The 16,339-nt window shown below is 32.4% G+C and overlaps 1 protein-coding gene across 1 annotated transcript; it reads right to left on the reverse strand.

Moving 5' to 3' along the window:
- Positions 1-286: 286 nt before the first annotated feature.
- LOC149216444 (putative glycosyltransferase 7) lies at positions 287-5,203 on the reverse strand. The gene is made up of 3 exons (XM_089389963.1): positions 4,775-5,203; positions 619-758; positions 287-515 (listed from the first exon to the last, which is right to left on the reverse strand). The coding sequence occupies exons 1-3, from the start codon at positions 5,201-5,203 to the stop codon at positions 287-289; spliced, it is 798 nt and encodes a 265-aa protein (XP_089246089.1).
- Between the last annotated feature and the right edge of the window lie 11,136 nt (positions 5,204-16,339).

Consider the following 16,339-nt stretch of genomic DNA (forward strand, 5'->3'; position numbering starts at 1 on the left):
GGAATGATTCATGAAGAAAGGAAAATGAATCATGAAGAAAAAATACAGAAGTTACCTCCTGCTTCTACCCATCGCCAGCGCTCTGTGATTGACCCTGCTCAACTGTTGAATGCAACCCTGCTCAACTGCTGAATGCTTTTACAGTATTGTTGTATTATCCAGCCTGTAGCCCTGGAATATTCTAGGGTTCATCTAATTGTGTCATTGACTAGTACAGGGTTGGCTCTGAAGGAGAAGGAAGGAGAAGGAAGGAGAAGGAAGGAATAAGCCTTTACCCAGGAGCCTTTCACCTTTTGCCTTCAACTTGGAACCACTTCTCTGGGCAAGAACCTGCATCTACTTCACATTTGGCCAAACTGAAATTGGTGATCTTTGCTCGAAAATTCTTGTCCAGAAAAATATTGTGGCTATTAAGGTCCTTGTGAACACAGGTGGGAGTTGATGCAGATACTCCAACCCCTCTGTGATGTCCAGAGCGATCTGCAGCCTCTGGTTCCATGACAGGTTCGAACCCCCTAGATGTGACCATGCACTATGGATATAGTCACTAAGGGACCCATTTTCGGTGTACTCGAAGACAAGGTACAAGTCGATGCTGAGTAGAGTGACGAGACTTACGTGGTGGAATCTGTGAAGGGCGTTGATCTCCTTTGATACCTGCCTCTCATTTGTTTGATCGCCACTTTGTTTCCACGCAAAATCGCGTGGAAGATGGAATTCTTGATTCTGTGTGCCCCGTTGAAATTGTTAGTGGCCTCCTAAAGTTCTTTGAAGGAAAAGCCTATCAATTTGTCCAATTCCAGCAATTCTGACATGTTCGAAAGAAGGCTCGATTCGATCTCGAAACCCTCCACATCGCCTGCATCTGGCTTTATTGTCTCTGGTTTGCTTCACCTTTTTCTTGAAAAGCAAATGGCTCCCAAAAGCCCTAGTCCAAGAAGTAGCGCTCCTCCTACAGATGCAATAATTGGTACATAAATATGGTTGGAGCTCTTGTGGGAGGAAGGTGCGGGATTATAAACAAAGGCAAGCGCCTTCACTATAGCAGGAGGAGGGAGCGGAGAGAATGGGGTAGAAGGGGGAATCATAGCGTTGTGGTCGAGGGGAATTAGCAGAGTTGTGTAGTAATGTCTACAGGGACATTGGGCTGATAGTTTATACTGTCAATGAAAAAGATGGAGGCAGTGGTGGTGGCTTTGGCAATGGAAATGGTAACAGCAACAGAAATAGCAACCCATCTAGGCTCAGGCACCAATGAAATCTATGCAAGAGAAGAAATTGGAAGTGAGGCATGCATTCAAGATAAGACAAGCAACACTTGATCTCCATACCTCTGACACCTAGGAAGCATGCTCTTGGCGTGGCAACGTCTCTTTTTAATTTAATTTAATTCACTTTATTATTATTTTTTTAACATTCTCATATCTAATGGCTTGGTTCAATCTTCATGGGGCTTGCTTATGGCTTCTTCTTAAGGCATGGCCTTGCTTCTGGTGGTCTTCATGCTCAGTGGGGTATGGACTTCGAACGACCATGATTGAAAACTGGTGAGCTGTTGAATTCTGCTTTCTGTCACAAATGTAATGACAACGGTATGGCTTAACTAGAGGGAATGAACCATTTCAGGTTTCACAATTTGTAGCATCTAATAATGCACAAATTCACATATCTGCACCATCAAGGTCTGTGCAAACAAATGTTCCAATGCAGGTGGCATTGGAAACTTTGGAGGACATGTATTTGGCTTGTTGCAGGGGAGCAATTTCAGGGTGTCTCAGGCTGCAAGCTCACAAGATATCCAAGGCACCATAAATTTGATGCGCAGGTCCTCAGAAACACAAAATGATTCTCATGATCAACATGGTATGGTGCACCAGGGAAGTAGACAGTTTACTGACGTGCAGTTGTTGAGGTCTTTTGAATCATCTATTTACGACACTCATCAACTATTTTAGCTCTAAACTGTTTGGTCATACGGTAGAATTTTCATTGCTGTCGAACTTGAAGATAACTGTTAAAACTTCATTATGACAATTATCTATATTCTCTAGTTGCAAACAATTACTTTCAACTTACAGTTACTCTTGCTTACTTTGCTTGTTACCATGTGTGGTCCTGGTTGTTGTTTTTTCTAGAGTACAATATCATATTCGAATGGGTTTTGCTAATTTAGGTCAATATGGGTAACATCATCTATGCACATGGCATCAATTTGATGATTACATTGATAGGCTGAACTCAGGGAATGGGTTTATAAGTTGTCCCTCTATTTTTGTTGAATTTTTTAGCACTATTTTGTTTATGGATTTGATTCGACCTCATAATTTCATGGAGAGACAATGATACCAGGTAATTGACATTAATTTCGAGTTGTGTAGGATATTTTCCATTTTGTACGCAATTTCCAACCCAGCAATAGCCAAATCTCCTATTATTACAATATTTGGGTGCCTATTGCAATAGTTATTGGTTATCAGTTTGGAGATTTATCCCAGCAGGCCATGAACTCTCTTCTTGATGTATGTGATGGTTTAAAATTCAGGAATATGGACTTGTGTGTATGGCATCTCATTAAATGATCAATGGCTGATCTCCCTTTAATCTTTATGTACATTCAACAATATCATATTTTGACTTGTTATACGTATATTTCATATTATAACTTGTTAATTTTCTTCTTAATCTTTATGTATATTCAACAGTATCATATTTTGTTTTGACCTGTTATATGTATATTTCATATTACAACTTGTTAATTTTCTTCTTAGATGTCCACTATGGAAAACACTATCCACCATGTAGACTCACTTGCCCAGTATTTGTAGGGAAAGAATCATTCATGGTTCATGGTGGTTCCAACCTATTTGGTGATACTTTGAGTCGGTTCCATTTAATTTTGTAGCAATCTTATCTTCCATTTTCGGAATTAGGTGATATAAGAATCGAAGATCCTATTGATCCAAAACTTTAATTAGCATCTCAATATAGCTTGGGGCAAAAGTTTAGCATAACTCAAAGTTTGGGTCAGTTCTGTCTAATTTTGTAGCGATCTTATCTTCCATTGTCAGAATCTGGTGATATAAGAAATCAAAGTTCCTATTGATCCAAAAATTGCATTCTTATTAAATTTGTGACTAGAAAAAGTTGGTATTTTCTATAATATTAAATTTTATTTGAACCTTAGTATAGCATTTAGATAAATGATCAATTACTGATGTTTCTTAATTCATTAAGAAACCTAATTTCTTTCAATATATTTGATATATTTTAGCCTCTTGCAAATTTAGTTACTAAGAGGATGAAGTATCTCATTACAGTCCATTACAACCAATTTCCTAGGAAGACGTTAAGTTTCTTTTATGGGGAAACCAGAGTTTAGAAGTCTAACTGTCATCTTCATATTCAGGGGCTCTACATGGTGCAGTAAGCTTTATATTCAGGGGCTTATTTTGATGAAATATTTGCATGGTGATTCCCTGTTTGAATATTTCAATCAGATTCTTAATAAATACCTACTCCAAGATAGATTGTGTTGAACCATCTTCGAGAAGGTTTCAGCAATATCACTAGTCTATGCCATTCATCGTTTCAGCCCTGCTCAGTGATGATTCTGGCCCAGTGATGATTAATAATTGATGTCTTTTATATATTTTGATTTCTGGTTATTTAGCACCTAATTACTAGATGTGGAGAGGGACACACACTCTCAGCACATAGATGTTTAATAAATTTGGGATAAAACCAACGGTTATTTAGCACCTAATTACTGTATGTTGAGAGGGACCCACACTGTTAGCACATAGATGTTTAATCATCTCAGCCTCCTCAAATGATAGATATGTCTGAGAGATTGAGTGCCACCACCGAGACATCCATGTTTTTGAATGGCTTAACTAGAGGGAATGAACCATTTTAGGTTTCACAATTTGTAGCATCTAATAGTGCACAAATTCACATATCTGCACCATCAAGTTCTTTGCAAACAAATGTTCCCGACCCTCTATACCATGAGATGTTGAGGATACCGAAGGAACAGGAGCGAATTAGAAAGCCTCATGAAGAAGAGGTACTTCCAGAATATTTCCATATAACTTCTCTATTCTAAATTTTCTAAATTTGTTGTGCAAGATTTGGTAAGTTTGCTTTCTGCTATTGCTAGATTTGTTCAGCCAATATTTATTAGTTTACCTAGATCCTGATGTTAGGTTATTGGAAGCTACCTAAGTATGTATATGAACTTGGAGCATCATTTTAAGCTCACTACATACATTTCTTTCTATTTATGATAGAATACACGAATCAGAGTTCAGTTTGAGAAGGAATTGGAAGAGCTGAAGAGATTTTATCTTTATTTGGTGACTTGTATTATATGCATTCTCAGTTAGCATTTGATTTCAATTTTATGCTAATTGAAAATTTGCAAACCATTTCTCAAAACTTCATCTCACATCATTCACTCCCTGGGAGGAGAGCTTGGTGAAATCCTAATCATATATTTGCCATTCCAAGCATAGTTTTCAAAACTGGCCGTTTTGAACCAGAAACCAGTCAAATCGGCCGGTTCATTAGCCCTAGCCATCAAACCAGTTGGAAACCCAGTTTTCTGAGCGGCTAGTGGATGAAAAACATGTAGGTAGTAAAAAATCCCTGGAACTACTCAAAAGTCTAGATCTTCCTTTGGATTCTCCTTGCACTAAAAGTACCTGATCCTCAAGAAGCTGGCAAACAAAGAGAGCTACGAGGAGGTGGATGCCATTTTGACAAGGATACTTACATTCTCAAAATTCCCATCAATGTCCAACCAATAATACTGAAAAAAATAGTCATTCTCAATATAAATCTTGTTGGTCCATTTCTTCTTCTCTTTGATCATAAGATAAACAAGAGCAGACTGGTCATCAGAATCAGTTAGGGCTCTATCAGGCAGCACATCAGTTAAAATCTTAGCAAAGGACTCATACAGAGGACTCTGATGCCCCATCACAGCCCCCCTCTCCATGAAATCCATGGACCATTCATAGTTTCTCATAAGAAAAACCCCCGCATTGATTCCCAACCAGCTCCTTTTCTTATAAACATTTTCCTCCCATCCATGGACTATGAAATTGAAATCCTTGTACTTCTCCAATGGGTGCTCAAATTCCATGTCTGTGATCACAACATTTGAGTCCATCCACCATATCCACTCAGCTTCAAGGGCCATGAGAAGAATGTTGCTTCCGAAATCTCGAGGTCTATGTGGGGAACGCTGCTTCAGTAGCCACTTCTCTTACTGTCTTGGTCATGCCGGCGCAAAAAAGCATTCTACCCCACTCAATGCAGGGACTTGCTGCCTCGCAACTTCCCTTGTTTTAATTTATGGATTTCATATTTGAAGGAGTTGAAAAATTGATATTTTCGTAATAAAGACTAAGTGTACTATTTGGGTTAGTTAATGAATAAGGTTGGGGAAATATACAACTTGATTGGGTTATATTCCTTTGCATTTCAAGGAAAGGTATATAGGAATCAAAGTGGCGGTGGTATAAATTTTAGAGGATAAGAGCTCCCAAAAATATATTAGACATATGTGGTTAGGTTTGAGTAATAGAGTTATGACATGGGAACTACCTTAGAAGAGACCAGCATACGGGCATAATTATTGTATTGTATGTAAAATATATGAAAATATCTTTTTACATTTGACCCTAATTTATATTTTACTAACTAAGTATGGTTGGAGATGAACAAGACTTATAGTCAACATAGTTATGGATGAAACAGGAACTATTACCTCAAAATAGGTACTCGAGCCCAAAAACCTCAAAAAATCATGAAAAAATAATCCAAAAATGAAAATGGTTTATTCCAAAATGATGATTTTTTTAAGGGTAAATTTTCAAAAAAAAAAATTAAATGGAAGTAAAAACAATTTATTTTTTTTAAATGGATGAAAAAACACCCTTAAAAAAAATTGTTTGTTTTGGAATAAAAAAAATAAAAATCAGGTTATAATTTTGGCATTTTTTAGCAATGGAGTTAAAGAGAAAATATATGGATTTTGAAAAAATGTAAAATTCCAACAATTCTCGACATGATGTTAAAGATAAAATATCATGTCTCGAATCTTGATAATTCCAACTATTTCCATCCATGTTGTTAAAGATAAAATATCTTGAGTCTAAAAAACCTTGAAATTGTAATTGTTTTTTACCATAGTATTAAAGATAAAATATCGTGACTTAGAAAAACATTAAAATCTTGACAATTTTTCAACCATGTAATTAAAACCAAATATTATGACTACAAAAAAACTCAAGTTTTCAAAACACTTCAAGGATGACATTATGAAAATTTTTTATGACAAAACCTTTAAAAATGAACACTCAAGAGTAATTTATTTCTTAATTGCGAAATATATAGCGATTTTAAAATCTTAGCCTAAGACAACTCGATACATTGCAACAAAAGTTTATAAATCAACCATCAAATTGACATGCGGTGTAGGTGAACTCGACCTGTTGTAATAAAAACTTAAAGACCAACCATGAAATTGATACATTGTGGGGGCAGACTTTATTCATTATAATGAAAATTTTAAAATCAACTCTCAAATTGCCCATAATGGGATTGAGTTGTTAGACGAGCAATGACACAGACCCTAAGAAAAAAATAAAAATAAAAACCAAAATAAAAAGTAAATGTTTAAAAAAATAAAAATGAAAAATACAAAAGAAAACAAAAATTCAGATATTGAAAAAAAAATAATAAAAAAAGAAAAACACAAAAAATAATATAAAAGATTTATTTTTTAATATTGTTAAAAATAAAAAACAAAAGAAAATAATAAAAAGAAAGTAATTTTAAATATTGAAAAAAATTAAAAACAATAAAAAAAAAACACAAAAAAACAAGAAAAAAAGAAAACAAAAATTCAAATATTCAGCGAAAAAAAACCAAAAAAAAAAAAAGAAAATAATACAAAACCACAAAAATTCAAAGATAGGAAAAAAAGAAAAAAGAAAAAGAAAAACATATATATATTAAATAATAACACGAAATAAACCATTAAAAAAAAAACTTAAAAAGTTATAAAAAATAACATAAAATTAACTTATAAATATAAACAATTAGACACAAAATAAAAAATAAAATAAAAAAAAATAAACATAATCTAACCAAATAAAATAAAATAACAAAATAAGAATAAAAACAGTTTTTTTAAATATATATATTTTTAAATAAAAAGTTATTTTTTTAGATAACTTTTTTTAAATACAGATGATTTTTTTAAATAAATAAAAAAAAGTAACAAAAAAATTATATTGAAATATATATATATATATATATATATAAACAAAACAATTAAAAATTAAAATAAAAAAACAATTTAAAAAATCCAAAATAAAAATAAAACAATAAATTACTTAAATAAAAAAATTCATGCACCCCTGGGCAGGGAGGCAGACTTCACGGAATTTCCCTTCCAACCCTTAGGTGGGGTTGGCTGCAAGCACTAGCGGGGAGGCGAGCTACGCACAACCGCCTCCCTGCATGCACCCGCGACCAACCCTGCTAGGGGCTGCATGGAATTTTTTTTAATTAAATTTTTTTAATTTTTTTTATAACTTTTGTTTTTTAATTTTAATTTTTCATCTTTTTGTTTAATTTTAATTTTTATTTTTTTTTTACTTTTATTTTTTTATTTTTTTAATTGTTTGGTTTTGATTTGTTTTTTAATTTAAGTATTTTTATTCTTTTAATTATATTTTTAATTTTGTATTTTTAATCTTTCATTTATTTTTATTTTTTTTTAATTTAATAATTTTTATGAATTTTATTTTTTTAATTTAAATATGACTTTTTTTTCGACTTTTTTTTTTAATTTTTTTAAGGTTTATTATTATTATTATTATTATTATTATTATGTGGTTGTATTTTATTTTTTTAACTTAAAAAGATTGTTATGGATGTATTTTATTTATTTATTAATATTCAAAAATTCTCTTTAAATTTTGTCTTTCTTTTGAAATATTTTTTTTTTTTTATATATTTTACTTTTTGTTTAAATTTTTTATATTTTTACAATTTAATTTTGTTTTATTTTTACCTTTTTATGGGTTTTTTTTAGATTTTTCTAATATATTGTTTTATTATTTGAGTTTTTTTGGTCATGTTATTTATTTATTTTTTATGTTTTATTATGAACATAAAAATCACAAATTAAAAAAGAAAAATATTCACACTTAATACATTAGAAAAAAGTGTAAAAATAAGCCCTCTAAACAAAAAGGGTTGATGTTGCATCAACCCTTTTCAAAATCATGATGAAAATCACTAACATTTAAAAAAGGTGTTCATACTTGCTACATAAATAAAAAAAAAAAAAAAAAAAGGAAGAATTGAAGTGTCAAAAATCAACGCTTTAAAAAAAAGGGGTTGATGCTCCATCAACACTTTTCAAAATTAGCATGGAAATCACAAACATCGAAAAAAAATGTTCAAACTTGATACATAAGAAAATTTAAAGTGCCAAAAATGTGCTAAAAAAAAAAGTTTATTCTGGCATCACCACTTTTCAAAATCGGGTGATTTTTTGCTACCTCAAAAAAACGAGTACCAGTTCACTTCCCTGTTTGATCGGTAACTATGTTAGTCTTCGAAATGTCTAGTCTAAGGATAATATAGGACATTGCTTACAAATCAGCCTCCAAAAGGAGGAGCTTTAGTAGCTTAGATCCATTCAAGTACTCGTACTCTGGGGCATATGACCACCTTATAGCCCACTTTTTCTTAAAAATTGAGTGATCCTTTCTCATTTCAAGTTTGATCATGTGCTCATTATATTTCAAGTTCTAAATGGGATTGTAAAAGTCAAATTACTTGATAATTAGGAATCTTTTAGGTTGAATCAGTGATTACTTTAAGGTTTATTTGATAGGGATTAACAAGGAATAACGATAAAATAGTCTTGGGGGACTTTTATTTCTAGAGGATTTGCACTACTATAAGTTTAAGGAATGTTTGGGGATTGTATCTAGAATTATGCTAAGCTTATGGATGATGTGTCATTTATGATATTAACAAGTGAAAAATGTCTCAATGAGTTGCAAATATATGCTCATTCAAAGCTCATGATTAAGTGGGTGAATTAGATTCAATATATTACTTTTCAACTTCTAGGCATACACTTAAAAGAGACTAAATCATAGTTTGAAATTATCATTATTGCTCAAATATATAGAGAACACTATGTTGCCACTGATACAATATCAAAACAACATCTACTATAGGATCTTAGGTTTCTACTATTGGAAGAAATTCTCAACAGGGACTTAATTTCTTTTAAACAAGAATCATGGATATATATTATATTAAAACAATCAAGGAAAAAATATCAATAAGTACATGTTGACATTGATAGGGGAGAATCTAGGATTTATGTTTCTAGATTCATATATTTCCTAGATTCTTCATTTTTATACATGCAATTCTAATTATCCCACTACAATGCTTGTAGCATCACCAGAAGTAGGCGATAAAAAAATAAAAATTATGTTTCATCCCTGAACCTCTTTGTGAAATTGATAGCCTTTAGAGGCATTGTCTTCTTTAATAGTTCCCTGTTGGGGTTGATCCATTTACCTATTCACCTCTTTTGAGAGACAAAAAATAGCATTCCCCTGAATTTTCAAAAATGTGGATTTTTTTTTTATTTGAATTATTGTAGAGTAAGGGAGGTTCTTCTAATGAATAGTCCTCATACTTGTCTAGTCTTCCTTTAAAATATCCATGTGTGTCTTGTTCACCTTCATAATCTTTGTAACGTGGATGCAACATGCAAAGGTCATACAAAACCCAAAATCCAAGGCCTTCTCAACTAGGAGGTTATCCTGATATGATATAATTTTGAAATTCATTCAAGAGACAATCGAAGACCCTTATCCATCTAGGAGAAGACAAAAAACATAACTAGGGAATTCAAAAAATCCATGAAATCACCAATTCCAAAATATTCAATGGGAAAGGGCACAACAAACACGAAAGTGAAATATATGGCCATGAGAAAATAATTCTGAGGTGATATGAAAGACCGAGAGCAACAAGAAGACCAGGACATGGGAGCTAACAAGATGATCTTAACAGTAAACAAGGGATGCCAATCAAAGAAAATAAAGAACATAGGGTCCAAAGAAATACCATTGGTAAGCTTGCACTTGATGAATGGTTGAAGATCCAAGATAGAAAACCTCTCAGAGAAGATAGATTTAAATGATTTATATACCAAGTTAGGCAACCAATAGGATCTCACCACTCCCAACCTCCATGAAATGACATTAATTTCCCTTGTACTACACTCAATAGGAGAAATTATGATATGAACAATTCTCCTCTCACAAGTGTCATCAATCCTCACCTAGAGGTACACAAACTTCCTCCATAGTGCAATCAATTTGTGCTTCTTCACCAACTTAGAATGGGATCTCATCAAACTATAGAGCAGGGGGATGAGAATTCTGGAAACATCCCTATGCGTGATTAGGGGGTGTCTTATGTATATTCTTTTGTAACTTATGGGAATAGACTGGTGTTGAAGGAACATGTACTATCAATGTTGACTGAAAGGTCGCATGGAGTAGATTTCCTCCCAAATTAATTTTTTTTATGTTGTTCATGAGGAGAGTTAGGAAAGGGGATATTTTTTTAGTTTACCTTACCAATCTAGGTCTCGTTTGGGGAGAATATTACTTTGTTAGCCATCTCATATTCATTTGAGTTTCTTTCCCTCAATACATGATGGACTTGAGTTATAGGAATGAGGTTTAGAAGATAAAGAGTTCATTTAATTATCTGAGTGATATTTAGATCTTGTGGAAGAGTTTTACTTATGATCCTTGATAAGATGAGGAGGGAATCTCTAATTACTATGATTTTGTGGATATTCATTTTCACATCTTATTTTATTCCTTGGTATAGAGAATAGGCTTCGACGACATTATTGGTCACCTTTCAAAATCCCAGAGTGAATTTATATTATTGTTATTCTTGAGGATGAGTGATCACTCCGACCCCCACTCCTACTGCCTCTCTTGATGGGGACTTAATTAAAAATAGACTTCATGTGTGACTAGACAAGTATTTGGATAACCAAAGGTTTTTAAAAGCCTTTTCATAAATGAATAAATCTTATTTATTTTTGGTACCTTTGATCTTTCTATAATTTTTAAAGAATATTTTAACTATGACAAAAGAATTGAATGTGATTAGTAGTTTATGAAGTGTAGAATGAAAAATGGCAGGCATATAGATAGTGGAATTTTTTTTTGAACTTAAGAGATTATTGGTAAACAACTTTTCATTATATTATATGCTTTGAAACATGAATAATGTGCTATATATTATGTCTTGAATATAAAAATATTTTTTCTTATAAAAAAATTATATGAGCTCCATAAAATTATGGATATTAATGCAATTATTTGATGATGTTAAAACCAGTTTATAAAGAAAAAAGACTAATGAATACGAAGTGAAAGAATCAAAGTAAAATAATTCTTGAAAAAGCTATAGTGCACACACTATTGTTATCTACTTTCTTAAGATATTTTTAATAAAGGTATTGGAAAATTTTGAGACTAGACTATAATAAAAGCTTCCTCATAATATATTTGAAAGGAAGCTAAGCTAGTGTTATAATTCTCCCATAAACCATCTCACAAGGTACTTCTGTACAAAATGAAGAATGAAACCTGCACACTATTGTCATGCCACACATCATGAGAATTTAAAGGATTAGAGGAAATGAGATGAAAAAACTATAACAATCCAACATATAAACTCAAATTAACTCGGGGAACATGGAAACTTGAGATATCCATGAAGGAAGGATTTATTGAAAAACAACAACATTATAAAATTTCATTGCACCAAAACTTGTTAATACAAGATATGACGAAATCTCCTTAAAAGAAAAGTATTATCACATCAAATGCTTAAAAGCAAAGTATTATGACATATTGAAGAGAAGACCTAAAATCAAAGGAGTAATTAAGATAATGTTACAAACAAAAATTAATGATGGAAACGTGTGTTCAAATTCATGTATACTTCTCATACTTAATCCCCAATGAAAATGTGTTGCTTCTATAATAAAAATATTCGATGTTTGTTGTTGGGAATATTATCTTGCACAACTTGGAGGTAACTTTAGGTAAGCAACATAATTGTCAATGTAAAAGGAAAACATGATTTTTTTAAATAATGAGTTGGTGCCCATGGATTTCAATTGAGGATGTTATTGCAATGAGTGGCACTATGGGAGTTGTGTCATTGTATCTATGATTTTATTATTGCGGGCACCCACAACAATTCTATTTTTTTTGGTTATAATCTCCATTAATCGTCCTTGAATATTAATTTCATTTTTCCTTATAGATTTTATACTAGTTCAGAGTCTATCCTTTTCTATAGCCACTCTAATGCACCATTTTTTATCATATTTTATGTTTGGTCTAGTGTTGCCTCCTCAACTCTTTGTCAAGGTCCATTTTAGTCCCATCAAAGGTTTTTTTGGTTATAATTTCCATTAATCGTCCTTGAACATTAATTTCATTTTTCCTTATAGATTTTATACTAGTTCAGAGTTTATCCTTTTCTATAGCCACTCTAATGCACCATTTTTTATCATATTTTATATTTGGTCTAGTGTTGCCTCCTCAACTCTTTGTCAAGGTCCATTTTAGTCCCATCAAAGGTTATCTTGTAAATGTTTGATAGTGGTATCTTCTTCTTTATTGAACTTAGCATCCTCTTCACTACATTTATGGAATGTCTCTTGGTAGTATCGTTAGATCCTGTATTTTTTGTGGGCTTTAACAAAAGTTTTTATTTTTCACGCAAGTTTTGATCATTCTATCATATCATGATTATGAGTGTTTTTGATACATTTATTTTCCTATTCTCCTCTTCGAAAACTTTCATAATGGGCAATAATAATGGAGTTTTAGATGTTGGCCCTATTATTAATTCTAGCATATGGGTAAAGAACTTTTTATAACATCAATATATTTCACAACTTAAAATTTAAACTCCCAATTTTCTCATTCCATTGCTTCAACACCAAGTTAAACACTAAACTAAGGTTAACCACACTAGACGCTTTCATTCTAGATTATAGAAACTTGTTCAATCCTTGCAACTATTTTATAAAATTTTCCTTATCATCAAAAACCTTAACATTAGTTTATTTAATGGAGATATTCTTTCGCTCTTTGTTTCTTATACATCAGATATATTTCTAGTTCCAACTTATTTCTATTGCATATTGACAAATTACAATTGTTGAGTTTCCTCCACATGCTTATCCACCATTCATTATGCATCTTTCTCTTCCTACACTTTAGTGTTTATTCCTTTGACTATTTTAATGCATCATTCGTTGGAGTTAGCCTTAATCTCAATTTTAGGAAGCATAGTGGAAGGTGATGTTGATTCATCTTTAGTGGTGTTAGTATTCATTTTCATAACATGACCCATGGTTTCTAATGTATGCATTCTTCCTCCCTTATTTCCTCTAGATTTTTTTAAATATCATCTCCACCTTCATCACTTCCATAAGAACCCCTAATATCCATTAATGGAGAAGGAAATTTTATGTGAGAGTTGTTTGCCTTAAGATTGCACTATATGCTTCTCGTGCCAGTAATTGAAGATTCCCCACCTTCCTCTGAAGCAACTATTTTATAGGTTGGGTAAGTAGGTGATCTAGAACTTGTGTGCCTCTCTCAATACAAACAACTCGACTAGTTGTTCTTGTAGGGGATGGAATGAGCTATAGAATTTTTTAATAAAAAAAGGTTTATTTTCAGTACATCAAAAGGTAATTGAGCCATATACATATTGAATGGTACAATTGTCCATTAATCATCTAATTCATGCAACATTAACATGTGATTTTTGTTATAGTTTATAGAGGAATGTTAACAAATAGGGATATAGAAAAAATAACAAAGATTGTGGACTCTAAGTGTCTAGCAAAAGGATGGCATGGAGACAAAGTGGATCAATTGAAGTTGGAAACATGGATAGGTATAATGAATGGGTGAGTGATTCAATATAATGAGAAGACAAATAACATAATTAACATGACATTCCTCCTCAAATCCCAAAAACAATAAAGCCTACCACACATAACAAACAATGAATACAACTTGATAGTTGTAGAGGATGGAAGCATCAAGTGCATTTTCTAGATTTTATTTTTTTCTTAATTATTTTTCTAGTAACAAACAAGGCATTTTTATTATTAAAGATTGATATTTTCAATCTAATAAGAATTTTATGAAATATAAAAAATAGATTTTTTTCATCCCAACTTTAGCTAACAGAAGAATTAATATAAAAAAAAACCTTCGATGGGAGTTATAGTCCCATGTTGCATATAAGGACTAACAAGGTCCATGTAGTGGTTATGCTCTATTAGTTGTATTGAGAATCGATGAAAATCCCTCAACATGAACATGGCACAAATTTAATATTCCAATAACTTAGAATCCTTCATATAAGCTATGCGTTGTGGTCATGTAGATGCCATGTTAAAGGATCCAAATTAACCCAATACCCCTCAACACCCAAAAAAAATTACCAACATTAAATAAGTAATTAAGTTCCATCTCTAACGATCAATATTGTTTACCATAACTAAAATTGAGTGTCAAGGTTATCCTTAGTGCATGTAATAAGAGAATTAATCATTGCAATTGTTGGTACCATTCCATGACCTTCTTTTTCCTCTTGAAACACATCATTTGGATCCCTTATATTCCTTAAAATTGATTAGTTGACAGTATTATAGTTGTTAATTTGCATTAAAGTTAATTTATGAGTTTTATGTTACAAATTAGGAATTTTTAATAAAAAGGTTACAGGAAGTTACAACATCCTGTAAATGGTTCATCATCTAACACGTGGCATGACAGGCAAGCTAAAGCAAGGGATAGGAACGCAAACTAGAATGTACAAGCATGGAGAAACATCGATCCTACAACAAATCCAACACTCCTTGTTATGCGGTCAACGCTGGTCAAAGCCCCAACCTTTTGGTGACAAACACAGCAACAGCTATAAGTTCCCCAAACCGGTTTCTTTTTGTTTCTTTTTGGAAATCGGTTTAGAATGGAAATGACCCAAAAATCATTCCATAGTAAAAGCGGCAACAGTTGCATAGTGAATGTACATTCAATCCAAATGTAAACCGTGTATTAGTTGTTTTTAAAAACACAGATGTAGATACAGTTACATGGTTGTTGATCTCTGTATATCGTTTGGAGAACAAAGCTTTTGTATAATCTTCAGAACTTAATACCAAAACTCGATTACAGTCACGGCTTTGTTATAACATTGTTCATGCGTTAATACCTTAGTTGCTTGAGCGTATTCCAGTGTACCATTGAAACATGGACGGGCCCTGCGTGGACGGGTATACTGTCATTTTCATTTCATTAGCAACTTTTGAATATTGAATAGCATGCACAGTCATTAGAGTTATGCTTATGATTTCGTTGATTTAATTAGAAATCCTTATGAATGATGTTTATGGTGGTAGCTTAAAGGATTTATCGTTAAGATCATTGAACTGTATCTCGTAAGAGATCTGATCCTTCGTTATATTTTTAAAGAATCCTCATAGACCATGTTTTCCATGCATTTGAATTTTAGTGTGCTTTTGATTTCAGTATGGTTTTGATCTTTCATGAATATTGAGTGTTAAATGCTGAGTGTTAACTAGACAGAGCTTTTACGCATAGCATCCTTGTAAGGGGATTAAAACCTCGGTCTAGTAATACACAGTGTCTTTAGGAAAGTTAGATGAGTTGAGTGACCTGAGTGTCAAGGTGATAGGGAACATATTTTATCCTTCCGTAAAGAAGTATTGTAACCTACCATAATGAACACTTAGTTAGGAATCCTTTATGTCTATAGATTTTAGACGCATGCCTCGAAGTTTACTTACCCTGGTCGATAATAAATATAGCCTAATCTAGCACCCTAATTTTGTCACTACATTTTGGCGCTGTTTCCGGGGAGGCGTAGTTAGAGGATTTCGAAAAAAAAATAAAAAAAAATAAAAATTAATTAATTAATAAACAAAAACAAGCAAAAACATAGATTTAGAAGTCATGTTTACTTATGCCTAGATCTAGAGATAATCAAGGTAGATTCATAAAAACCCCCCATCCAAAAACTAACCTACCATCAGGAGCAGACCCTTTAAGAAAAACTGAACATACAACACCAGCTGAGGAAGTCACCATACAAGAATTAGAGAAGAAACAAAAATGAGGGAAAAGACTTACACTCA

This window comes from Pinus tabuliformis, chromosome 1_1, assembly GCF_031772625.1.
Source record: "Pinus tabuliformis cultivar Carrire ecotype Pingquan chromosome 1_1, CPIR1, whole genome shotgun sequence".
NCBI classification, from domain to species: Eukaryota; Viridiplantae; Streptophyta; class Pinopsida; order Pinales; family Pinaceae; genus Pinus; species Pinus tabuliformis.